Here is a 27,719-nt window from a genome sequence, read left to right on the forward strand (position 1 = left end):
TACCAGACAAGAAAAGTCAGAGGAGATGGCTAGGAGATTTAGAGCAGAGAAGGACTTAGTGGGTGAAAGGATCCATCCCATCCATCCCAGGGGACCACGAAGAGGTAGAAAGATTATTATAAGGTTTATTAGAGGAGCCATATTTCCCCCCAGAGAGAGAGCACATGGCAGCCTCCACTATCTAGGCAGCAGCAGGTTCTGGAGGGTAGGAAGTGAGGTAGATGGGAGTTCAGGTGGGTTTAGGCAGAGAGAGGGAGGGGCCAGCTGTATGGCAGGAACTCCAGGGCAGGGAGGAGCTCAGGTCTGGGTGGAGCTGGGGACCAAAGGTGGGCATAATGCTTATAGTGGGCAGTGTAGGACAAATGGGATGGGTTGGAGTAGAGGGAGTATAGGAGGACTTGGAAAAGGGAGGGGCGGCCAAGGCCTGGAATGAGGAGCAGTGCCACACACATAAGAGTTAGCCTTGAGAGAGAGGAGGGCTTTGGTCTTGAGAGCTTGCTGGAGAGGAGGAACTGCTGAAGAAGATGGGAGGGAGTGAAGTGGGAGAAGAAGCTGAGACAGTGACCAGTGACTGTCCAAGGGAGGAGGCGTAGGAGGAGCTGCTGAAGAGGGGCAGAAGTGACAGCTGGGGTGGAAGGAGGGAGCTGCCCTGTGCTGCCTGGGACCCCTCCCCTAGGAAGTTGCAAGGGGGAGGAGTCGAGAAGTCAGAGGCAATGGCCACAGTGGCAATGGCCACCATGGCAATTAGAACAGCAGGGAAGGCAGGAGGGAGAGAGGTTGAAGACAGTTTAGCCTTGAGAGGGAGAATTTAAATGACTTTTAGCTTGGAGAGAGATAATTTTTAGTCTGGAGGTAGAGAGAGTGAAGAAATGAGGAGTCCTGGATGTGCTCCATTTTCTAAGTGCTCACAAGAGTTGTATAAAGCCAGAATGATGATAGGGTTAAAGGTACCTTTAAGCAGCCATTTGAATTGGCTCTCTAGATCATAATCAGGCTGTGCTCAGTTGTACAGATCAATGAGGCACCTGAGCTTGAGGCCAGGGGCCAGTGAAGAGAGCATATTGGTCAGTATGCACCCCAGGGGGGAGTCAGATGGATCTTAGGCTGAGAATTACCAATTGGTGACTTGATCTAAGGCCAAAACAGTCCAGGAATCCCCAGAATGACTCTCCTTAGAGAGAATAATGGTAGCAAGACACAGCAGAAGGGTTGTCACCCAGCCCATTTGTCTTGGACCTCAGGCCCCAGGCCTTCTGCTGGAGTCTCACAGTAGCCTGGTACCAGGGCTTCAAAGGATTAACTGTGAGGAATCTCAAGTCCACTTACCCCATGTAGATGAAGGGTGGTGAATTGGATGTAGGAGAGCGCTCGGTAACAGAAGGGAGACCATGTGGTGGCTGTGTCAGTCTGGCAGAAGTCCAGGCTTTGGGGTTGCAACTCTCAGAGTGAGAAAGTGACTAGCACAGAGGCAATTGAGAACCAGGCTCCTGGGAAGCTTGATGAGCAAATTCACCGAGATAAACCTAGTTCCCAGCCCAAGTATTTTAGACTTTGCCAGAAAACCATGCAGATGTACAGGTACAAAAAAAGACAAAGAAAAGGTTTATTGCCAGTAAAGGTCCAGCAAGAAGACCCCTTCTCACAAAGGAGAAGTGAGAAGTAGTGCCAGTTAATTGTTTCTGAGATTTGGGGAATCTTTCTGCCTTACATGGTCATAGCTGCCCCAAAGGAATGCCTTCTCAGGTGACCCATATGACCTGTGAGGTTTAGGGTATCTTGCTGCTTTATATGGTTATAGCTATCCAAAGGAAAGCTCTCTCAAGGAAAGGGGGTTGGGGCCAGCTTCTAGACTCATCTCTTGTTGTGAGAACTCAGCAAGGTAAACAAAGCTTAGGCCCAGCATACAATATATGTATGTGTTCTCTTGGTTTTATCGATTTCTCTTTTAATATTAATAAGTTAATACTAAGCCAGGTGCTTATTTCTCATGTCTACAGTCATAGCTACTCAAGCCAGCTCTAGAAGAAAAGTTCATGTAAAACTCTTATCTCTAATTAACTAGCAAAAAAACAGAAGTGAAGGCCTGGTAGAGCCCAAGAGTTGAGCAAAACACCTTAAGATTTGGAGGCTCTGAGTTCAAGCCTGAGTACCTGTACTAAATCAAACACCAAGCCACAGGTGGTAGGCTAAGCCTTTCCCTAGAGGATCCTATCTGTGTGGTAAATCCATTTTATTTATTTGGTTCTTTGTAGTAAAACAGCAAGTTTACTGAAAGCAAAAATAGAATATAAACTCTCCCTAGAGAGAGGTCTTTGGGAGTCCATCTTGATCTTTATGGAGGTAGGTTGTTAGTACAGGAACACCTTCCATATCTCCTCCCCTGCGTGGTCTTTCTTTCACTGGCTTTGAGTTGGTCTTGCCCATACCACTCTGGTTCTTTTTTTGGTTTCTCTGTCTCAGAGCTCAAGTTCAGAACTAAGCCCAACTGGTTATGCTTGGTAGTGTTTGAATACTGAAGTCAATTTGGAAATGGATTTGATTGGTCATTTCTAATTGTGCATGAGGCACTGCTTTACTACAGATGTAGAATTTTGAGCAGAAACTCAGGAGGTAAACCCATTTTAGAGATGAAAATGCCAATCCTGGAAAGATAGACCATCTTTACAGACTGTCATACAACTTTTAAGTGGCAGAGCTGAAATTGAACTCAAGTCTCTCTGATTTCAAAAGGCTGGTGATTATTGCCACTGGGTTGCATGTAAGACTAAGTCTGTTGAATATGACCAGTCTGATTTGGGGTGATGTGGGGAAGTGATTTTAGTTTGAGGGTTGTTTTTGTTTGGATGTAGGGGACTAGACTCAGGGTCTGAGGCTAAGCATGTACTCTCTCACTGAGCTACACCCTCAGATCCACAGTCTGACTTCTTTTTAAAAGTATTGTTCTTCTAGGAAAGTGTTCTTGGGTTGTTATGAAAACTTTTAGAAATAGAATAAATCTAAAACATTCTTGCCCAGTACCAATGGCTCATACTTATAATCCAAGAGGCTGAGCTCTAGAGGATCATAGTTCAAAGCCAGCCTGGGCAGAAAAGCCTATGACATTTCATAACCAGCAGGCTGAGAGCTGGGTGCTGGTGGTGGCTTATTCCTGTAATTGTAGCTACTCAGGAGGCTGATATCTGAGGATCTCAGTTCAAAGCTAGCCCAGGCAGGAAAGTCCATGAGACTCTTATCTCCAATAAACGACCAGAACACCAGAAGTGGTGCTGTATCTCAACTGGTAGAGCGCTTGCCTCGAGCTGAAGAGCTGAGGGACAGTGCCCAGACCCAGAGTTCAAGCCCCACAACCAACAAAAAAAAGCAGGCTGGAAGTGTGACTGAAGTGGGAGGGTACAATCTGAGCAACCAAGACAAGCAAGTAGAGGTCCTTAGTTCAACCCTCAGTACTGCCTAAATAAAGAATACATTAAATAAATAAACTACAACTTTGATAATCATTACCCTACAAAATGTGTACCTACTAGTAGTGCCATATGTCAAGTTCTGGTTAATGAACTGTGAGCTAGAATGATCTACATCATTTGCAGGTTAGAGTATATATGCAACTGCTCTCTCCTCAACATTATTGACAATCCTTCAAATAATAATTGTTCAGTCCTCCAAGTCATAGAAAATCTCTCAGCTGATTTATGCCAGATAAGCAATGGGAACAAGAAATAAACAACACTCTGTTGTTTTTAAAATCATTGAGATTTGGGAGATTGTTTATTTCACATCATAGTATAGTTTATCCTGACTGGTTCAAGGCACAGATGCTTTCTATGTAAACCAAGCAAGAGCAAAACAAAATCTCCAGAGAACAGCCTACACAAATCCATGTTGTTATGGGAAAATTGTGTTAATTCAACTAACAAGTAGTATTTGAGAAAGCTACCTTGGGCTAGCCATTATCCAAGGTGCTAAAGATAGAATATCAAACAAAAATCCCTGCTTTCTTGCAGGTTATATTCTAATGGTGTGAGGAAAGGTAATGTCATGGCTCTAAAAATAAGTATTGTGCTGTTAGAGACCCCACCCATTTCTCATGACATGAGTGTCCATCTGGATAAATGAGAAATGTGGCCAGCCAACAAACTTCCTTAGTGATATTTAGAATAAAGCCTAAGTCAACTATGTGATAATCCAAACTATACCACCTGGAGCCCTGAAATGTATATCATTAATTTGACTTAAACTCTTAAACATAGGTTTTTTATTTCTATTCATAGGAAACAATGGCTCTTTCTTCTGCTGGCTGCACCTGGTGTCCTGCCTACTGGCCCAAAGGATGAAGTGGACTCAGTGTTTCAATCAATTACTCTGGTACCTAAAAGTTCTTTGTCCCCTTAAAAGTCTCTGAAGGTACTATTGCTGTATAGCAACTATATCTCCCTTAGAGAAGCTCACTCAGGCCAGAGGCTCAGAAGGTAAAGCCTGAAGTCAATACTAACACAATCCTTGTCTCTACTTGTCTACTACCACTCAAGTTAGAACTAAATTATAAACATATATGAAAACATATATAGGTCATACACATAAGATACACAAACTGACTAGAGTATGGTATACTCAGGGAAGTAATGCCTCTGAACAGCTAATGTACAGTTTAACAAAATGAATACCAGGAAATGAAACATGTTTTGTCATATGGGGTGAGATGAGAAGGGGAGGGCAGACAAAAGGAGAACAGAATGGTGGGCAGAATTAGTCATTATATTCAATGTCCCTATGTAAATATGGAACCAGGTAACTTGAGGGGATGAGGGTGGTTGGAAGAGATGGCGCGGGAGCAATGGAAGGGGATTGATCAAGATGCATTGTATTCATAAGCTGATATATTGAATTGAAATTCCTTTGCACAACTACTTAAAGAGTAAAAAAGAAAACACCACCAGTCATTCTGAACTAAGTGTGAATATGTGCCATCAGCTTGTTCCAGAGGGAATGAAGACAGGGAGAAGTGACAGCCATGTCCCATGTTTTTCTTCTTCTTATTATTCCAGCAATGGTGAGGTAATGTGTATCTTATGTAGCTTATGTAGCGCTAGAATCCTGCACAGTCTGGTGCAAAGTGTTAATTAATTAATTAGTAAATATTTAAGGAGCAACTGTATCCTAAATAATCCTAGGTTCCAACCAACTATAGATATAGACATATAATACTGATTAACACAAGCTAGGAGGTCCAGGCAACTTACTGCCCTGCCACAGGACTTCTTAATTCACCATGATTAAAATGCCACTTGTTTGTCTAACACTTTGTTATGCTAAACCTTATTAGTAAATTATTGAGATAGGGTCTCTCTATGGAACCTGTACTACATAGTCAGTCCTCAGCTATCCAGTCTCAGCTTCATTTTTTTTTTTTTTTTTTGATCTGTTATGGGGCTTGAACTCTGAGCCTGGGCACTGTCCCTGAGAATTTCAACTCAAAGCTAGCACTCCACCACATGAGCCACAGCGCCACTTCCGGTTTTCTGATGGTTAATTGGAGATAATAGTCTCATGGACTTTGCTGCCCGGACTGGCTTTGAACTGCAATCCTCAGATCTCAGCCTCCTGTATAGCTAGGATTACAGGCATGAGCCAACGATTCCTGGCTCAGTCTCAGCTTCTTAAATGCTGGGATTACAGATGCATACACATTACTATTCCTACTAATAGCTAGTCAGTCTTATATTAGTAAAGCACCATAGAAAATTGTGGTCAGTTAAATGAATGACAAACATCATTTCTCACTAAAGGAAATCAGAACTTCTTGGAGATATGGCTGATTTTCGAAATGGGACAGAAAAAGTACAAAATGAAATGGGGCATTTTATTGTGTCAGAAAATAAGAAAGCTTTCAAAGGCAAATGGGGTCACATCAAAAAGACTATAGAATATTGAGCCTTGGTCATTCTCTCCTAAGATTACCCTCCTTTGTTCTCACTGTGGGAATGTCCAAATGTATTTTTTTGTCTTTTCACTGTCCAGTGTGTTTACTTGTAGAAATGGGAATTTTTTGTTCTCCTTTATCACTGTTTTTGTTGCTGTACCTTTTATCTTGTATACAAGGGGGAGGGCAAGGGGAAGTACTGAAATGGTGGAACAAAAGGTGAAGAAATGCAGCAGTGATACACACTAAAGACTGTGTTGAAAATGATCTATGTAACTAGGGGGAGAGGGAGGGAAAACCTGTGAAAAAGCAAGGGAAGGGTGACTGTTCAAAAAGAAATGTACTCATTACCTGACTTACGTAACTGTAACCCCTCTGTAAATCACCTTGACAAAAATAACAATTTTTTAAAAAGAGAGAGAAAAAAAGACTAAAGAAGCCAGCCTGAAGATTCCCTTCTGGACAGTTTGAGCATTTTTTTGCTACTTCAAACAATTTTATTATGCACATGCAGAATATAAAGAAGTTAGTTTTTAACCCTTACTGAGTTAATGGTCTAATAGAAGAGAGAAAATATATCAAGTTATAAGCAACTCTGGAATATACTCACTAGCCAGTTGATAATTTTCATAGCTATGATACAGATGTTTCATTTTGTAATGCCAGTTTATAATTATTTAGAAGGAGATAACACTCAGTGTACAAGGTCATATCTTAAGGTGGAATATTTAAAAATATTTAGTATTTTGCTAAACTTTAGTTGAGTTTCAGTTATAGATTAACAATTTTTGAAATATCCAGAAATCTTGTGTGTTTGTTGAGGAATCAACAGGGAAATTAAAACAATGTGTATATATCCACATTATATGTTACATATTATATATTTACTATATATAGTATTTATATATTGCATATATTTACTATATATTGTACTTATTTATTATGCAAAAAGTACATAAATTTTATATATTATATTTACTATATAGTATTTCTTATCTATATTTACTATATATTGTATTATAAATACTGTATGCAGTACTTACACTATATATACTACCTATATATAGTACTTATGAGTTCATAATCATACTTTGAAAATTCATTAGTCATCATTACAGGTTGCTGGGCATCAACATGCTAAAAATTGATGATGAAGATGAGGATGAAGAAGAAGAACATAAAGAATACAGTGTTAAAATAAAACTTGGCCCTGCGCAATTTACTTAATCTCTCAGACTCTGCTTATAAAATTACAGTGTTATTTCACAGGATTTTTGTGAGGATTAGGGAAATAATAGCATGTACCAGGAAATTTCAAGGTAATATGCATTAGAAAGTCCTGAGACATAGTAATAGCAGCAGATCACTGAGAATTTATGACACTCTGCTTCTGAATTGATGTGATTTTAAGACCCTAAGAAATGATTCTAAGTTCTAAGTCTCTGGTCAAGGAGATAACTTATCTAATTGTAGATTCTGTTCTGACATGATTTCACATGTTCCTTTCGAAACCTATGCCCAGTTTCAGTTGCTATAGTTCCGCCTGTTGCAGAGAAGGAGTATGCTCCCTGAAGGCACAGCTAATGACCAAACTGCATGTCCACATGCTCCCTGGGGTCTCCTGAATAATAAGGGCCTTGGTGCTTAAAATCCTCAGAAGAAATCTTGGTTCTTCCAAAAGAAGCATTGGAAAGCTGATGGCAATCCAATGATGACTTATTATCTTGCTTTCTTGTTGAAGTAGGAGATTCCCACAAGACATCTATATTCTCAAGAAAAATAGAATATGCCCTGTCCTTTGTAAGAAGGAGACATTAGCTCTTTCAATACAAATGGATCAAAGACTTGAGAATACACAGGGAGCCAAACAGGTCCCAAGTGATAGTGATTGGACAGCCTTGACCCCAAATACTGTACGGTGGCCCTTAGGATAGAAAGAAATGTAAGGAGTTTATTTTAGGAGCAAATTGTTCAGAAAGTAGTACAAAAAAATAAAATACACATGAGAGAGAAAATTGGGCCCTGCCTCAGATCCCCCACTCCAGAACCTAAATATAGTACACAACCAGCATATACTAAATGAGGCAGATTCCTAGATTTGTCTATCAGACAACCAACTTCTTGGAGTAGCCTGTGTTCTCAACCCTATGACCACCATAATAGCTTCTATTTCCTGATTCCTACATCTCTAGAGTATAACCAGCTGTTCCCTCGATAAACACTTTCATGTTTATCCAATCACATATACATTAATTTCTTTAAATACTGCTCTCTAGCCAGAATTTCTCTCCTGGGAAGATGCCATATCTTTTTCGTCTCTGATGCCCCATTTCCTACTATATGCTTGAAATACTGTAGTAGTCCAGTGATTATTTCTCCCCTGACAATAATTGCTATGTGTAGTTGATATATGTATGGTCTTCGTCAGACTTGACTTTCTAAAGAGGATGTTGGTTCCAAACCCCCTCCTCAGCAGAATATACAGACTTAATGGCTGTGTTCCAACTATGTCTCTGCTTCTAACCTTCATAGAGTTTGCTTTTATCAAAATGTATGTTGCTGAAACGCTATTTGCTTGGGTATAGAAATAAACTAGAGGGGCTGGGAAGGTGGCTCAGTGGTACAGCGCTTGCCTTGCATGCATGAGGCCCTGAGTTCGATTCCTCAGCACCACATAAGCAAAAAAAAAGAAAAAAAGCCGGAAGTGGCACTGTGGCTCAAGTGGTAGAGCGCTAGCCTTGAGCTGAAGAGCTGAGGGACAGCGCCCAGGCCCAGAGTTCAGGCCCCACAACCGGACCCAAAAAAAAAAAAAAAAAAAAAAAGAAATAAACTAGAAAAAAGCTGATTGCTGAGTTTAGTGTATGATGATATTGAAGATGATTTTCATAGGAAGATCTAAGAGAAAAAAACTTCCTTCTGAGCCAGGAACCAGTGGCTCATACCTGTAATCCTAGTGACTTAGAAGGCTGAGATCTGAGGGTTGAAGTTTGGAGGAGACTGGGCAGGAAAGTTCATGAGACTCTTATCTCCAATAAAAAAATAAAGGAAACCGGAAAAGGAGCTATAGCTCAAATGGTAGAGCACTAGCTTTGAGAAAAAGATGCTCAGGGACAGCACTCAGGCCCTCAGTCCAAGCCCCAGAACTGGCAAAAAAAAAAAAAAGTAAAAATAAGTTAAAACTTTCATCTGGTCTCAATAACAGAAAAAGTTAACATATTTCTGAACAACTGGTCTGTGTTGCGTTTGTCTTATAGACAAACTCTCTTTAGAAAGAAAGCTCTAGCCAAATTTCTGGCTTTCTTCTAACAAATGTGTAAGACTTTGGTATTTTGTGTACTTATTTCCCATTATTTCCCCCCCTATTTTGTCCCCTATTTCCCCCCTATCTTACTTATCTGCATCTACTTTAGAGGAAATACTTTATTCTGTTCCTCAGTAGCCATATTTATTTATTCACTAAATATGTCCACTTGTGGGCATGATGCAACTTCTCAAATGTTGGATCAGATTAAACATAGCCACCATTATTTCCTCTTACATACTGATTTTTATACACTACATATGTATGTATATAATCAATCTTTCATTATATTTCTGTAGTTGTAATTTTAGACATGATTTTTATTTTATATTATAGTCTTAGATTTACAGAAAAGTTGCAAAGCCAATATAAAGACTTCCATTATGCCTTTCACCCAAATTCCATTGATAATACCTTACATTATCATTATACATTTGTCACAACTATAATGCCAAAATTAGTACTTCTCTTTTGTTGTGTTTGTTCAGACAAACAAATGATTCCAAAATGAAATAACCTTAGGCATGTATTTAACAGTGCTGTTCCTTTAACCATAGTCCCAGTAGGTGCTCAATAAAAGCCAAAAGTTCGAAAGATTTCTCAATATCTCTTCTAATCAATCAGTTAAGAGTTTAAATGTGAATCCAGGCATTGATGGCTAATGCCTATAATCCTAGCTACTCAGGAGGCTGAGATCTGAGGATTACTTTTCAAAGCCAGCCCAGGAAGGAAAGGCCTGAGGCTCTTAGCTCCAATTAACCACCAGAAAACCAGAAGTGGCACTGTGGCTCAAGTGGTAGAGTGCTTGCCTTGAGCTGAAGAACTCAGCGACCGTACCCAGGCCCAGAGTTCAAGTCCCAAGACTGATCAAAAAAAAACAAAAAACAGTTCAAATGTGGTTTATTTGGTTGTCCTACTTTGTTAGGTTTTGCCCAGATTATAATCACTACACCAGGGCTGGAAAGTTGGCTCAGTGGTAGAGTGCTTGCCTTGCATGCCTGAGGCCCCGGGTTCAATTCCTCAGCACCACATAAGCAAAAAGCAAAAAGCCGGAAGTGGCGCTGTGGCTCAAGTGGTAGAGAGTTAGCCTTGAGCTGAAGAGCTGAGGGACAGCGCCCAGGCCCAGAGTTCAGGCCCCACGACCGGACCCAAAAAACATTAATATATATATATATATATATATATATATATATATATATATATATATATATATATATATAATAAAAAAAGAATCACTACACCACCATAACTGAGCATGCTAGTGTCCTGGACTACTTGGTAATCATATCAAGAGATTCTGGGATGGACTATTTGCTCTGCATGGATCTCAATATCATTGTTTCCAGGAATGAGACTAATCCATTAATCTCCTGGGGCTCAGCTTTTGTTTGGCAATGAACCGTGGGAGGAGGTTGCCCCTGTATTTCCTTTCTCTACTCAGTCTTATAAGCTACTGTCTCTTTAACCACAGGTTGTCCAGAGAAACAAAATCTCTCCTCCCAGAGGATAACAATCCTCCCAACTGCACATCTGAGACTTGAAGCCACAATGACATAGATGCCCCTAAAAGAAGGGGGCAAAAGCCAACTTTCTACCAGATACAGAACTGAGAGTCTTTGTGAAGATGCGGAAGATCTTTCTGGATCCATAATAACTTTTGCTAGTAAGGTAGGTGCATGTCCTAACATCAAACTGACTGTGACTCTAGCACAGCAGCAGAAAAGAGGCACACTGCAATGCCATAATTGGATCACTGCAAAACCTAAGCAAAGAAGATTGTCTCTCTTTGACAGTTGAACTGTTCTACTCTATAAAGACTGGTAAAAATGTAGAAAAATCAGAGATAGCTTTTCCTTTCACTGGACCTGGTGAGAACAAATGTGGGCTAGAATGTCTGCTGCTTGCTAAGTCAACAGCCTGTGCTAAATTACTTCCTTTTAATGCCCCCCAATGTCTTGTATATAAAATAATTGTATGTATGTGAGGTAAAATACCTTCCTTCAGGACTGCGGGAAAAATTTAACAAGATAACAAATAGATGTTATTAATGTGATAAGTCTTCAATTGCTCAATAATTTTTTTCCACTGATAATGTTTCTCTTAACACTCTAGAAGTCACTAAAGCCTTAGAAATTACTTAGTTCAACTCTTACTTTCATAGGCATTTTATTTTATTTATTTATTTTTATCTTTTTTGCCTGTCATGGGCTTGAACTCAGGGACCGGGCACTGTATATGAGCTTCTTTGGCTCAACACTAGTGCTCTACCACTTGAGCTACAGCACCACTTCAGGCTTTTTCTGTTTATGTGGTATTAAGGAATTGAACCTGGGGTTTCATGAATGCTAGGCACGCACTCTACCACTGAGCCATACTCTCAGCCCTTCAGAGGAATTTTCTAAAGGTATTTTATTTTGTTCATGTGATTATATTCAAATTTCTACAATGATATTTCAGTTAAACCTGTCAACAACTCTTATATTTGAACCTAGAATCAGATTAACTTACCACAAAACCCCAAGTCAGGAAACAATTCTGCTCAATACAAAATGGCAGCCCCTCAGTTTTGTAGTCTCCTTAAAGTCTCCTTAATGCTTTCTCTTTATTTTTTAGCCACCAACATGTCTTTTTTATGTCTTAAATTCATGTTTAACCATAGCAATGGTTAATTCTATATATTTATATAAGGTATTTATATACTTGTATTAATGAGAAACATAATATCGTTCCAAATTATATTATGTATTTGCCAGGCTTTATGTTTTAAAATTTGAGAAACTCAGGATTCGAAGTATTATATGGGTAAGTCTTATTTTGAAACATAAATTAATATGAAATTCATATTCTGTTGACTTTATTTCACAAATTTGTATATCATCCTTGAGCAGGGGCCATGCTAATCTTCTCTGTATCGTTCCAATTTTAGTGTATGTGCTGCTGAAGTGAGCACTCTGTTGATTTTATTGAAAGGGTGAGGTCAACAAAATTCTCCTGGGCCCATCCTCTTGACAGAGCCCACTGACTTTTATCTCGATAAAGAAGAAAAGGTAAGCTCCCAATTTATATGTCATATTTTAAAGTAGTAATTAAAGCACTTTCTGCATTGGTAGCTGTGACAACAAAGTGTTGAGCACCATATACATATTACCACAATGTTCTCAAAACTGTCTTAACAAGCTATATTTTTTTGGGCTGGGAAGGTGGCTCAATGGTAGAGCACTTGCCTTGCATGCTCGAGGCCCTGGGTTCGATTCCTCAGCACCACATAAGCAAGAAATTAAAAGCCAGAAGTGGCGCTGTGGCTCAAGTGGTAGAGTGCTAGCCTTGAGCTGAAGAGCTGAGGGACAGTGTCCAGGCCCAGAGTTCAGGCCCCACGACCGGACCCAAAAAAAAAAACCAAGCTATATTTTTATTAGCCTCCCTTGTACAGGGTCTTATCAGGCTTATTAGCCTTGAATCTATTCTGAAAACTCAAAAGCAAATCAAAGAGACAGAAAAGAAGACACGTTATTGACAAAATCATAAAATAGTTTAATTAAAAATCTTACTCTTTAAGATGATAGTATGGATTACTAATAATTACATGTGCTTATGTAATACCTACTTCACATTGCTCATGTATAGAATACATAAAATGCTAAAGTATGTATTCATTTCCATTCTATTTACATACTGTAATTTTTTATTTGTTGATATATTTATGATTTATTATAATATGTTAAATTTGTCCATGGAAATAAAAATGATTCATGAAAATCATCATCTTTTAACTTGGAGAAGATTGAGAAGAGATTTGCATTAGAAAATCTATCTGGTATCATTTCATGTTATCCTCCTTAGGATCAGGAAGCAAGAGAGCTCTAGATATCTCATGTCTTGGAAATCTTTCCAGTTTATTATTAAACCAAACCAAGAAAGATTAAAGTGATGGAAGTGGTGCCCACAATGCTTCAAAGTAGCAGGTGGCAGGCATACTGGTGTGACATTAGAACAGGCAGAAGTAAATATCAATGGCTCCAATCCAATAGCTTTTGTATTATTTTTAGTATGTCAAACAGCCAGAGTCTTCCAGCATAAATAGCACTTGATTTTTTTCATGCTCAGTATTTATTGGGTCATAGCCATGTCCTCAGTCCCCAGTATCATAAAAAGCTCACAACTAGCCAGTGAATATAGTTTTGTCACTGATGAATGAAAATGAAAGCCTGAAAGGTTCATCAGCTTGGAAAAAGTCATTCAGAGAAATAACTGTGAATTTAAGTGTATGTATATGCATAGTATGTCAATGTATCACATATGCATGTGTGTACATGTATGTTGTGTGTGTGTTAGAATGAGGGTCTCACTTTGGGCAGATAGTGAGTCATTAGTACAGCCTACTCTTATTTTTTTATTCCTTTCTTCTTGTGATACCTCTACCACATTTCCTAAAAATTACTGAAGTATGTCTCATTTATTTTTTGATATATATTATAATTATTAACACATATTGTAATATTTCCATACATGATCTTGCTTACTGCCTTGACACAACAGAGAGCTGAACATCAACCACATTGCCAGATATAGCTCTCTGGGTCTAAATTATTATATTTGTACCAAATAGACTTATCTACATGAAGCTGGGCAGCCAAAAGGTTGATAACAATGAGACAAAAGCATTTCCTGCACTATTTGTTCTTTGCTTAGTTGTCATTAATGCTGCAGATCCAGGTTCCCTTTGCACCTGCAGATTTTTCCATTCTATGCAAATCAACTGCGTAGAATTGAAGGGCAAAAAGTGATGGTGTTCAAACCTTCAGTGGAGATGTGAGTCAGTGGGATCATAGCCAATGTGAGACCTTGAGTTCAAACCCTGGTACCACTGAATGAAAAACAAGGAGGGAAGGAAGGAAAGAAGGGAGGAAGGGAGGAAGCAAGGGAGGGGAAAAGGAAAGAAGGAAGAAAGGAAGGAAAGAAAGAAGGGAGGGAAGGAGTGTGGGAGGAAAACTTTATTGAAGAAAGTAGCATAAAGGATACAATAGCAAGAAGATTGATTAACCAAGCTCTGAAGTCAGCCTCTAAAGTTTCAGACCTTGCCACCACAAGATGAATGACCTTGGGCAAGTCCTTCAGTCTGAATGAGCTTGTTTCTTCATCTGCAAAATTGAAATAAAAGAAGCTTCAGCCTCATAAATTTGGCATCAGTGTTGAATGACATCAGGTACATAAACGACCTGGCCTAGACCAGGAACTTCATGAACATTGGCTTTTCTTATTGAGTCATATTTATACTATTAATTTGATATACTGTTTCTGCTTATACATTCTGGGTGTGTTCCAGAAACAAAGAACATATATAAAAACAATAATTAATAATACAAGCTGGATAAGTCTCACATGAGTAGTATGATCCAAGTTAAGGAAATTCAAAGGAAAGGGGGATTATGGAATTAGGTGGAAAAAAGTTAGATTATAGATGGAGTTCAGAAAGGGTGAGTGGCTTTACTAATGTCACAAAGCTAGTCTTGAAAGAGTTGGGATTAAAGTCCAGCTCTCCTAATTAATATTGGAAGACTGTCTCAGAAAACTGCACCACAATAGCACTAATGAAAATAATCTTAAAATATAAGAAGTTTACAAATGAACTCTTTTTTACAAGCTAGGCATGTTGCACATATTTTCTCATTAAGCCTTTGTAATAACACTGGGAGTTAGGTCTTATATTTTCCCATTTGATAGATGAGATCATTAAGGAGTAACGTCTTATAGCCAGAACATATCTGAGCCAGGTTATTGAAGGTTTCTAACCAATTATATTGGAGGCTTGAAGAGAAGAGGAAGGCAGGGCAACCAGTATCAGGGAAAATGGCAAGCCACATCTCAGTGGTAAACATGAATATGAATATTCCCTTTTTATTATCTTTAAGTAGGCATACAAGAGGATTTCAATTCAGTATGTCAGTTCATGAGTACAATGCATCTTGATCAATGCCATTCCTTCCATCATTTTTCCTCATCTATCCCAACCCCATTCACCCCCTCAAGTTACCTGATTTCATGGATATTCATGAAAAGTAAATGGACTACTTTTACTGAAAGAAGATATTCACCCAGAAGAAGTAGCAGATGGAATAAATACAAGAATAAAATAGACAATTGGAAGGAGGCCTTGAATGCCAATCCAGGCAACACTGCTGGAGAGAAAGTAGAGACAGAAGACTTGAACTTGACAATCCTATAGTAATAATGAGTGAGTGTGTGAGTGTGTGTGTGTGTGTGTGTGTGTGTGTGTGTGTGTGTGCGCGCGCGCACGCTGGTCCTGGGGTCCTTGAGCCACAGTTCCACTTCCAACTTTTTTGGACTCTCACAGACTTTCTTGCCTAGGCTGGCTTTGAACCACAATCTCAGTTTCCTGAGTAGCTAGGATTAAAGGCTTGAGGCACTGGCACCCAGAATTATAGTGATTTATGAATTCATTCTGGTCATAGACAGAAAGAAGAGGAACAGTCCATGGCAAGGAAACCCATCAATGGCTGAGAGCAACAACTCCAAAGGAAGGAGTTGAAGGTGGAAGTTTTTCAACTTGCTAGGTAGTACCACAAGACAACTTCCAAATCTTTTCTGATACCCCCCTACCCATCTTTCCCCACAGACCGTGGTACTTCTCCACCAGCAAAGTCCTGTGGAATCATGAATTTTTTTCACTACCAGATATTTAGATTCAGCTGGTTCACCAAGCCAGCTGGCAGACATTTCCACAGAAACCATCAACTTGGGGCACACCTTGCTCTTGCTGACTTGGAAGCCATCAATCGTTGTGAAATGTCACTGCCTAAGAACTTTAACTTTGCTGGGGATGTGATAGATCAGTGGTCACAAAAAGAGAAGGTATATTATGGCTGGACTTCACTGTATGCTTCCCCTATCTCTGTCTTTTTTCTCCTTGCTTTGTGGTCAACTTTTCTATTTAATTCATTTTTTTTACCTGCCTTGACTTGTTGTTTTTTGCTTTTGTTTTGTTTTGATTTGTTTTTGGTGCCAGTCTTGGGGCTTGAATTCTCAGCCTGGCTGTTGTCCCTGAGCTTTTGTGTTCCAGGATAGTGCTCTACCACTCGAGCTATAGCTCCACTTCTGGCTTTTTTTAATTTTTTTGGTGCTTAACTGAAGATAAGAATTTCACAAACTTTCCTGCCTGGGCTGCCTTCAAACTGTGATCCTCAGATCTCAGCCTCCTGACTAGCTAGGATTACATGTGTAAGCCAATGGTGTCCAGCCTGCCTTAGCTTTTGTTGTTTTCTACTTTCCTTCCTCTTTCCTCAGTGATCATAGATACTCAACTACTTACAGCTTTCTCTGGAACCTCCTTAGTTCCTTCACTCCTTCCCTACTTCCTCCACTATGATGAATCAAAAGACTTAGGGTTTTTTCTTTTTCTCCAAGTCCCATAAAACATCTCTTTGGGTTTGAGATGGTCACAGGCTTATCCAAAAAGGTAGTAATTTCAGGGCTGGGAAGGTGGCTCAGTGGTAGAGTGCTTGCCTTGCATGCCTGAGACCTTGGGTTCGATTCCTCAGCACCACATAAGAAAAAAGAAAAAAAGCCAGAAGTGGTGCTGTGGCTCAAGTGGTAGAGTGCTAGCCTTGAGCTGAAGAGCTGAGGGACAGCGCCCAGGCCCAGAGTTCAGGCCCCACAACTGGACCCAAAAAACAACAACAACAAAAAAAAAAAAGGTAGTAATTTCAGCTTTAGTTTTATCAGTATAGTAATCATTGGAATAATTGGAGAGGAATCAGAGAGCGACAAGAATCAAGCAAGCATGCCTTCCAGAATCTTGGAGTAGGAAAAGGGCCTTCTTTACTGTTCCTCCACACTATGCCAGCACTGAGCTAAGCACTTTACCTTTCAGTGCTTATCAAAATGCACTGTGGGACTTGTGGTTCAGAAGTAGATGTTAGGCCCTCAATATACAAGATATTCAAGAACACTAAAATAGTCCTCCTATTAATTACATGAGGAAAAATGTCCTTGAAAATCAGCATCATTCATACCTTACATTGCTGAAGTCTCTTCTGAACAGAGAGAGCAGATAGGAGTTAATCAATTGCAAGCCAGGAATGGTAGTGTACATGTACAATCCCAGCACTCAGGAGGCAGAGGCTAACTTATGTTACAAAGTAAGATCCTGCCTCAAAAACTAGAAAATTTGCTAGGCACCAGTGGCTTGTGCCTATAATTTTAGCTATACGGGAGACTAAGATCTGAGGATCGGAGTTCCAAGATATCTTAGGCAGACAAATCCAGATACTTTTATCTTAAAATAACAATAATAAAAAACTGGAAGAGGAAGTGTGGCTCAAGTGGTAGAGCAGCAGACTTCAGCAAAAAAAAAAAAAAAAAAGAAGACTGTGAAGCCCTTTGAGGCCCTAAATTCAAGCCCCAGTACTGACACACAAACACACAAAAACGTTGTTAATCTTTACGTAAAATTTATGGTGATACTTTTACTTTCACTGAAATATTTCTGCAGCCTTTTTTAAACAAGACTGCTGATTTTCTAATTATAGTGCTAATTAAATGCATTTCCCTTCTCAAGTAGACATATACAAATGAGTTGAATTAAAGACAAATAACAAGCACAATAGTGCAGATGCAGACAGATCTGGCAGAAACACTGATCAAATGATTGAGAAATGCTAACCTATAATATTTCATCAAATCCCCATAACTACGCCAGGGAGGGGATAATTTCATGAGGGGATAACAAGTTATCCCCTCACAGAAGTTAAGCTGCTTATCCAAGATCACACAGCTCCAAAAGAACATGAACCAAGTCCCTGATCTTACTGGTCTACACCCATATTAGGACATACCTGTAATATGATACCATTCAGGGGCAATGGAGTTGCCTGATATGGAACATGGACAAAATCATGAGGAAAAGAAGGAGGCTTAAGAAAGCTCACAGATGTACTGAAATGTAAATTGTGCTTTGAAGTATTTTTCAAGCAGGATGGTATTCCAGATTGGGGGGAATGGGAAGAAAAGGAAGGAATGATATGTTCCCAGGAAATGCAACAAGCACAGAGGTTTTTCCAATACTTGTGACTCACTCTATTGTATGATCCTTGAGAAGCTTCCTCCAGAAATCAATTAAGTGATACCCATCTCTATCCTATCCCTGCCTATAAAACTTACACTTCAAACTTCAGGTACTAAAACATGTCAGGTTCCTGATCAAACTTGGTATTCCCCTTAAGGTTATTTGGGTGAACAGAATCTAACTTAAGCAAGAAAGAAATTTATCAGAAAAATATGTGAGAGCTCCCCAAATTGGGGTAGATTCTGGAGAGTCTGTCTTAGTGAAGAAAGAAACCAGGAAAACTACAGGGAGTTTGGGAAGTTCATAAATATTAACTATTTTACTGCAATTGCTTGCTACCTTTTGGTTCTTGGAAAACTCAAAAGTCCAAGGATAAAGGATTTGATTGGCCCAACTTTGGTCACATGCCCACCTAAGCTCCTGGATGAATTGTCTCAGCAAGGTCATGTTTAATAGGTAAGGAATAGTTTCCCCAAAGACAAACTAGACTGCTCAGGAACAGGTGTTAAGGAGGAGGAATGGCAGGTGTTTTAGCTATGTGATAACCAGACATATAGGCCTTCTGTATTAGTTGGCTTTCCATCACTGGGATAGAATAGCTGAGATAAATAACCTAAAAGAAAGAGTTCTTTATTTTGGCTCACAGTTTTAGAGGTTTTAGTCAATGGCTGCTTGACCCTGCTGCTTTGGGCCTGTAACAGCATAGTACCTTGTGGGAGGAATGTATGGGGGAGAAGGCCTGGCCTGTTCACTTCAGGGTAGCTGGGAAGCAAAGTGAGCAAGAAAAAGGAAGAGTCTAGGATCCCACATCCCCTTCAAGAGCATGACTCCCAATAACTTAACTCCCTCCCTCTAGGCCCCAGCTTGGACTCTAGTGCCACAGATTATTGGGAGGTGGTAGAATCAAACCTTTAATAAGTGGGCTTTTCCATGACACTTCCAAATCATAGCAACTTTTTTTTCTCTTTTCGATATGTCATCGGGCCAGATTGGGGAGAGACCAGCCAACCCAGCCCTGTGGTGGGTGAATGGCCAAGGAGACGAGGTGAAATGGAGCTTCAGAGACCTGAGTACCTTATCCCGAAAGGCTGCCAATATGCTCACCAAGCCTTGCAACCTGCAGAGAGGAGACCGAGTGGCTGTGATTCTACCCAGAATCCCTGAATGGTGGCTTATCAATGTGGCTTGCATGCGGACAGGTCAGTGCCAACCCCCAGTTGTGAGATTCTTATCTCCAATTAACCCCCAGAAAACTGGAAGTGAGCTGTGGCTCAAAGTGGTAGAACACTAGCCTTGAGCAAAAAAAAAAAAAAAAACCCTTGGGGTCAGTGCCCAGACCCTGAATTCAAGCCCCATGACCAGCACCTCCCACCCCTCCCAAAAAATGAAGAAAGAAAGAAAGAAAATACAAAAAGGAGAAGAGGTTAAAAAAAAAAAAAAAGGAAAAGAGGTATTTTAGAATTCCTTGATTTGTGAGAACATGAACAAATGTAGACCTCAGCTTAAAAAACTCCATTCCTTTCCACAAAAAGATTAACATATTCAATTACACACTTCATCCCAAAGTAGCAATATAATGCACCCCAAATAAAATTTTTTCCTTTACAGCAGAATCAGCAAACCAGGTCCTGTAAACCAACAATCTGTTTTTATAAAGTTTTGATATGGCCATGATCATTCATTTACATATTGTCCTTGATCATTAATTATAGTTATCAAAATATTAATTATATTTATCAAATTATCTTTATCAAATTATTGTGAGATAATAAAATCATACTGTTAACCTAATAAGAATTTTTTTAAAAGAATTTCATAATAGTATTGAAAAATGGATTTGCTACTAATATGATACATCAAAAAGCGTTATTTAAATTTTTTGCATTACTACAAAAGCGAACTTAAAATGTGAAATCCATTGTGAGCTGGGAGAAGATTAGGGTAGTTTGTCATAAAAATACATATCTAATAGTAGTTAAATGAACTTATACATATTATGAAAACCAAACAGAAGGTAATACTCAAAACACTCAATCAAGCTGGAAGCCAGTAGCTCTTAGCTGTAATCCTAGCTTCTTAAGTATCTGAGATTTGTGGTCCAAAGCCAGCTGGGCAGAAAAACCTGCAAGACTTTATCTCTAATTAATCAGCAAAAAAGCCAGGTTGGAGGTATAGCTGAAGTGACAGAGTATCAGCTGTGAGAAAGAAAACCTGAGCGAGAACTTGAGGCCCTAAGTTCAAACCTTGGTACCATCAAAAACTCAAATGTATCCAGGTGCTAGTGGCTCACGCCTGTAATCCTAGCTACTCAGGAGGCTGAGATCTGAGGATCTCAATTCAAAGCCAGAGTAGGCAGGAAAGCTAGTGAGATTCTATGTCTCGTAAACTACTAAAAAATAAGCTGGAACTGGAGACATGGCTCAAGGGGTAGAAGAGCACTAGCTTGCATCAAAAAGAAGCTCAAAGACAGTGCCCAGACCCTGAGTTCAAACTCCAGGACCAGCACAAACAACACACGCACACATCTCAAATGTAAAGCATGCAGCTGAAAATACTGTCTTCTAACTTGTAATTATTAAATCTTTTATATTAATATTGAGATGACTTGTACTATATAGCATATGGGAAAATACATTAATATAACTGTGAGGTGTAGGCAACAAAGCCTAAAATATTTGCTATTTGAAATCCACTATACATAGTCTCCCAGTCCCCAAGCTGGAGATCTATCCATTGACCACAACCACATCACAAATCCACCCAGGAGATTAATTATTTATTAGTCATTAAGAAAAAGTGGTGGGGCTGGGAAGGTGGCTCAGTGGTAGAGCGCTTGCCACGCATGCATAAGGCCCTGGATTCGATTCCTCAGTATCACGTAAGCAGAAAAAGCTGGAAGTGGCTCTGTGGCTCAAGTGGTAGAGCGCTAGCCTTAAGCTGAAGACCTGAGGGACAGCGCCCAGGCCCAGAGCTCAGACCCCATGACCAACCAAAAAAAGAAAAAGTGGTGGGACTGAGGATGTGATTCAAGTGGTAGAGTATTTGCCTAGAAAGTGCAAGGTCTTGGATTTAAGTCCTGGTACTGATTTGTAAGATGTAAGTGATTTTTAAGATACATAATATTTTATATATATATATATATATATATATATTCTTTTTCTTTTTTTGGTCATAGGGCTTGAACTTTGAGCCTGGGCACTGTCCCTGAGTTCTTCAGCTCAAGGAGAGCACTCTACCACTTGAGCCACAGAGCTACTTCCAGTTTTCTAGAAATAAAAGTCTCATGACCTTTCCTGCCCGGGTTGGCTTTGAACCACAATCCTCAGATCAGCCTCCTGAGTAGCTAGAATTACAATATTTTATATTTATACTTGAATGAACATTGCATAATCTTTTTTAATGTTTAAGTTTTGTATTTTCTGAGTCATGAGTCAAGTCAGAAACAATAAATAAGCATTTTATGAACTGAAAAAAATGCCAATCTTATTTTTGTCTTCTTTTTACGTGTGTACTGTCACTGAGGCTTGAACTCAGGGCCTGAACACAGTCCCTTACTTTTTTTTTAATATTTAAGTCATTGTACAAAAGAGTTTTGATCAAACATGTCCATTTGTGAGTACATGTCAGAGTTTGAGGGGATTCTTTGTTTTTGTGTCAATACTGAGTCTTGAATTCAGGTCCCTATACTCTAACTTAGCATTTTCGCTAAAGGCTGATGCTCTTCCACTTGAGCCAGACCTTGACTTCTGGCTTTTAACCGGTTAATTGGAAATAAGAGCCTCTTGTATTTATCTGCCTGGACTGGCTTGGAACTGTGATCCTCAGATTTCACCCTCCTGAGTAAGTAGGATTACAAACATGAGACACTGGCACCTTCTTCTAAGATGTTTTCTTAATCAATTTTCCTATCTTCACATATTTATTAACCAAGAGGGAATACTATCTAAAAATTTTAAAAATATATATTCATTAACAGTCTCCTTCCTAGAAATGTAACTACACATCTTCCTATTTAGCTTACTTCAGGAAACTTACCATGAAATAAGTAAGTATACAGCCCAGGAAAATATGTCTTTGAATTCTGGCTCTTGCCACCTTACTGACTTTACAACCCTTGGGTGAGGGCTGGGGGTGATGCTTAGTGTGCATGAAGCCCTGGGTTCGATTCCTCAGGACCACATACACAGAAAAGGACAGAAGTGGAGCTGTGGTTCAAATCATAGCGTGTTTGACCTGAATTGCTGAGGAACAGTTCCCAGACCCTGAATTCAAGCCTCAGGACTGGCAAAAAAAGAAAAAAGAAATATACAATCCTTGGGTGAGTTGTTACTAGTTTATAGTAAAATACCATGCATTCACTGTGTTCAGTACAAGGTAGTGGTTACCTGTAATGCCATTGCTTCTCATTGATTTACTTCAAAAGTACAAACTTCTTTTCTGTCTAATATCTAACTCTGCCATTTATCATTTCCTTCGAACTGGTACATTTGACACCAGGGCTAGCTACAGCCAGTTTAAAAAGAAGTGAGAAAGGAAGATACATTATGTATAGTCATATACTTTAGGCATCTTTCTGTGTTGTTAAACCTCTGGGATCTAGAGATCTGAGAGCTGGTTCTACCACTTATCAGGTATGCCAAATCTCATGTTCTACCAGATAACAATTGCATGGACCTGTTAGGACTGCTTAGCACAGCAGTCTTCTGAGCATATCAGAGTTCAAAATTTGCCAGTAAAATTTCTGGACACATCTTCCAATATTATTCTGCTGTACTGATATAGTATTATAAAGCATACAAAAAGCTAACAACATTTTTAAAATCCTGTTATCAATAATTTCTTGATGTTCTCTTGTTTTTTTTTTAAATTCTCAATGGATTTTCTTGCAAAACTCACTTTGGAGACTACTGGTTGAGAGAGCTGAATGAAATGGTATTTGTGAGGATGTGTCACAAGGTGCAAAGTGCTATTTAAGTGTTGCTTAATAATTATTCAAATATTACATTAACATGCTACATATTAATACCCAACCACTATAATGTCCCCTATATGCCAGAAGACACAATTTTACCCATTTTATAGATGAAGTAAGAAAGGCACAGAGAAATAAAGGTCAAAAAGATACTAAGGCTAAGATTAAACCCAGGTCTGTCAGACTCCAAAGCCAGTAATCTAAAAGTTTCCTAGTGATCAGGGTCCTGTGGAATGTCCCTGAAGACCAAGCAGGATTAGATGATGGCTGCATTCTGAGCTTTCTCCTCACCCAAGTCCAAAGCCCAGGTTTCCCATAATCCACAGACATACACTATGGACAGCAGTACTGTTCAGCTCAGAGATCGCTATCCTTCACAGGGCTTGTCTTCATGCCAGGAACAACCCAGCTGACAGCAAAAGACATCCTCTACCGACTGAAAGTATCCAAGGCCAAGTGCATTGTGGCCAGTGAAGAGGTGGCCCAAGCAGTGGAGTCCATTGCATCAGAGTGCCCTAACCTGAAGACTAAACTCCTGGTGTCTCCACAAAGCCACCATGGATGGCTCAACTTCCAAGACCTATTTCAGTGAGTATTTTCCCCAGCCTCTGTAGGACCAGCAACAGTACAAATCACAGCTACATCTCAGAGTCTATTTGCCCAAAGACTCAGCAACACTATGAGTTGATCTGGACTCCTTCCCCAAGAAGAGAATTGCCTGATAAAATGATTTATAGGCACAAAGAAGGGATATATCTCAGCGCCAGTTTTTCTGCTTCCTCCTGTGGCCTGTGATAACTATCTGATCGTGGTTTAACTCCTGCACCACATCTACCACACTCTATTCCTCAAATATGCCCTTTGCACCATCTGTTTCTTAGGCCTGGAATACTCTTCCCTACTCCTTTTCATGGTTGTTTCTGGATGTCAGATTAGAAGTGTCAGGAACTAAGTTTGAGTCCCAGTGAAAGGAAGAAAGAAATAAAGAAAAAAAGGAAGGAAGGAAGGAAGGAGAGAGAGAAAGAAAGGGGGAAAGAGGGAGGGAAGGAGGGAGAGAGAGAGATAGAGAAAGAAAAAAAGAAAGAAAGAAAGAAGGGTCTGGAGAGGTGGCTCAGTGGTAGAGCCTTGCCTTGCATGCCTGAGGCCCTAGGTTCAATTCCCCAGCACCACATAAGCAAAAAAAGAAAAAGAAAAAGAAAGGAAGGAAGGAAGAAGGAAAGAAAGAAAGAAAGAAAGGAAGGAAGGAAGGGAGAGAAAAAGGAAAGGAAAGGAAAGATTTTAGTTCAAATGCTGTATCCTGAGGGTTTTCCTGAATAACGTAACCAGAGTAGAATTACAAAGCCTTCTATCACATCACACTCTTGTTTTCTTCACAGCATTCTCATTACCTAAATGATCAGGTCCAATTGTTTGCTCCCTTAGATTTTGTTTTTCCCTCTAGAGTAGGGATCCATAAATTAGGGCCTAGAGGCTAAGTCTGGCCTAATACTTGTTTTTGTAAATAAAGCTTTATTTGACCACAGCTGTGCATATATATATACATATATATTTATATATAATTCATATATATAATATACACACATATATATGTGTGTGTGTGTATATATATATATATATATATATATACACACACAATGTTCAAGATTGCTTTTGTTATAACAGCACAGTTGAGTACTTGCAGCGGAAACATCTAGGGTTCATAAATCCTAAATATTTGGTGATGCTTAATAAAAAAATATTTACCAACTCCTGCCCTAAACTATATGCTCTAAAAAAATAAAGACTTTGTCTGTTTTGTTGATCACTTTATCCCCAGGAACTAACTACACATCACTGAGTGCTTAGGAAAAAATTATTAAATAAATCAATTATTTATTCACTTATGAATAAACAAAGATGTTAGCCTCAGTTTTCTTCCTGTGTAAAATGAGGTTATTATGCTACACATATCTAGTTTAGTTTAAAAGATAAAATAAGCTGATACTTGGAAAAAGTGCTTCCTAAGATGTAAAAAAAAAAAAAAAAAATAGAGGCCAGACACTGGTAGCTCACATCTGTAATTCTAGCTATTCAGGAGGCTGAGATCTGAGGATAGAGGTTCAAAGACATCATGGGCAGGAAAGTCTGTGAAATTCTTATGTCTAATTAACCACCAGAAAACTGGAAGTGGCTCGGTGGCTCAAAGTAATAGAGCACTAGCCTTGAGCAAAAAAAGCTTAGGGACAGTATCCCAGGCCCTGAGAGTTCAAGCCCCACACCACCACCAACAACAAAAAAGAAAAAGAAAAAAAAAGAAAAAGATTGATAGTGTTATGCTTCAAGGAGATGTCAAATAGGTTTTTCTTTCCTTTCTTTTTATTAGTTTTTTAACTCAGGGCCTGGGCACTGTCTCTGAGCTTTTGTTCTTGAGGATAGCTCTCTACCACTTGAGCCAAAGCTCCACTTCGAGTATTCTGGTGATTAATTCGCAATTAATCAGAGATGAGAGTCTCATGGACATTTCTGCCTGGGCTGGCTTCAAACCATGATCCTCATAATTCAGGCTCTCTAGCAGCTAGGATTACAGGCATGAGCTACCAGCACCTGGTTACTTTTTTTTTTTTTAAAAATCCTTGTGTCTTTTATAAACCTTAATTAAGTCAAATAACACTTCTATATTGTGTGTAACTCCTCTATAAAATAAAGGTAACGGGGCTGGGAAGGTGGCTCAGTGGTAGAGCGCTTGCCTTGCATGCTTAGGGCCCTGGGTTCGATTCCTCAGCACCACATAAGCAGAAAAAAAAGCCGGAAGTGGCGCTGTGGCTCAAGTGGTAGAGCGCTAGCCTTGAGCTGAAGAGCTGAGGGACAGCACCCAGGCCAAGAGTTCAGGCCCCACGACCAGACCCAAAAATAAATAAATAAATAAATAAAGGTAACTGGGAAGGTGGCTCAGTGGTAGAGTGCTTGCCTTGCACGCATGAGGCCCTGGGTTCAATTCCTCAGTATCACATAAGCAGAAAAAGCTGGAAGTGGCGCTGTGGCTCAAGTGGTACAGCATTAGCTTGAGCTGAAGAGCTGAGGGACAGTGCCCAGGCCCAGGGTTCAGGCTCAGCTGACAAAAACAAAAAAATAAAGGTAACAGTAGTATCTAGTGCATGGAGCTAGCAGAATCAAATATGATAGACCATGACAAATGCTCCACATGATGCTTAACAAAAAGTTATCACTTGGGTGTAGAAGCTTTACATCTGTGAAACTCTCAAGAGGCTGAGATTTGAGGATTATAGTTTGAAAACAGTCTGGGAGGAAAAGTCTGGGAGATTCTTATCTCTGCTTAATCAGCAAAAAGTCAGAAGTGGATGTATCTGCTCAAGCAGTAGAGAACTTGAATGAAAAAGCTAAGCAAGAGCACTTGAGTGAGCAAGGTAAGCAAGCACTGAGTTCAAGCCCCAGTACCAGCACACAAAAAATTACTCCATAATTACTAACTACTAAATTGGAATTACTATTATTATTAGCAAGTGATCCAACACTGAAGTGATTCCTAAGGTAGTGGCTTCCAGTCTATTGTAATATGCACAAATATCAATGAAATATGTTAACACATTCCCTTAACACATTTATTTACTTTAAAATGATATACCTGTGCTTTTACATATTATACAAATGCTCAAAAATATTAAAGGGTGAGTTTTTTCAAGTACATGTAAGTTGAAGTTTTCTGTTTTCTCCTTATCCCAGCTATTTTAGTCATTCTGTGAACAGCAAACACCCTAATTTAAGCAACTCCTACCCAAAATAATGCAGCAATGTTCAATTGAGTCTCTAAGACATTTTAAAAGTGTCCCAAAAGGAAAAGGGCTCTACAATTACATGAATTTCAATTGAAATCTGTATCTTTGGAGTGGTTTTCAAGATGGAGAAAATCTTCCTTTAAAGACTTTAGAATGACATAATTTCAAAGCAGCCACGGATCATATCTCATTGCTAAAAGCTTTTTCATTTTCTTTGTTTATTTGTGCTGGCCTTAGGACTAGAACTCAGTTCTAAGGTGCTATGTGCTAAGGTGCTATCCCTGAGACTTTTTGCTCTAGGCTAGCACTCTTGAGCCACAGCTCTACTTCTAGCTTTTACTTTGGGGGCTAATTGGAGAGTCTCATAAACTTTCCTTCCCTGGCTGGCTTTAAACCACAAATCTCAGCTGCCTGAGTAACTATCACAGGAGTAGGCCACTGGCACCTAGCTCAATGCTGTTTTTTTTTTTTTATTCTCAGATTAAAACAGACTTAGGAAAGAAAATTAAAGAAATTAAATGCATATCCTTTTGTAAAATTAATATTGAAAGTTACCTTGGCTACCTATTTGGTCTATAGGAAGATAAGCTTAAAAAATACTTAAGCTATGGGCTGGGAAGGTGGCTCAGTGCTAGAGTGCTTGCCTTGCATGCCTGAGGCCCTGGGTTCGATTC

At 39.4% G+C, this 27,719-nt stretch overlaps 1 protein-coding gene and 1 non-coding gene across 4 annotated transcripts in view; one reads left to right on the forward strand and one right to left on the reverse strand.

The window, feature by feature from the left end:
• The window catches only part of LOC122116193 (acyl-coenzyme A synthetase ACSM4, mitochondrial-like), a 35,643-nt gene that overhangs the window by 5,017 nt on the left and 2,907 nt on the right, over window positions 1-27,719 (forward strand). For 2 of the 3 annotated variants that reach the window (XM_042689853.1, XM_042689855.1), the window contains exons 2-7: window positions 4,269-4,362; window positions 10,690-10,886; window positions 12,145-12,265; window positions 15,853-16,088; window positions 19,289-19,499; window positions 23,653-23,860. In XM_042689853.1, the coding sequence (XP_042545787.1) occupies window positions 15,891-16,088; window positions 19,289-19,499; window positions 23,653-23,860 (617 nt within the window). In that variant the 5' untranslated portion in view covers window positions 4,269-4,362; window positions 10,690-10,886; window positions 12,145-12,265; window positions 15,853-15,890. The remainder of the gene's footprint in view (window positions 1-4,268; window positions 4,363-10,689; window positions 10,887-12,144; window positions 12,266-15,852; window positions 16,089-19,288; window positions 19,500-23,652; window positions 23,861-27,719) is intronic. The other variant, XM_042689856.1, reaches the window with a different exon arrangement.
• LOC122116199 lies at window positions 12,062-12,168 on the reverse strand. Its single transcript, XR_006148908.1, has one exon. It is a non-coding gene; the product is annotated as a U6 spliceosomal RNA (small nuclear RNA).

This window comes from Dipodomys spectabilis, unplaced genomic scaffold, assembly GCF_019054845.1.
Source record: "Dipodomys spectabilis isolate Male_0828 unplaced genomic scaffold, ASM1905484v1 ptg000127l, whole genome shotgun sequence".
NCBI lineage: Eukaryota > Metazoa > Chordata > Mammalia > Rodentia > Heteromyidae > Dipodomys > Dipodomys spectabilis.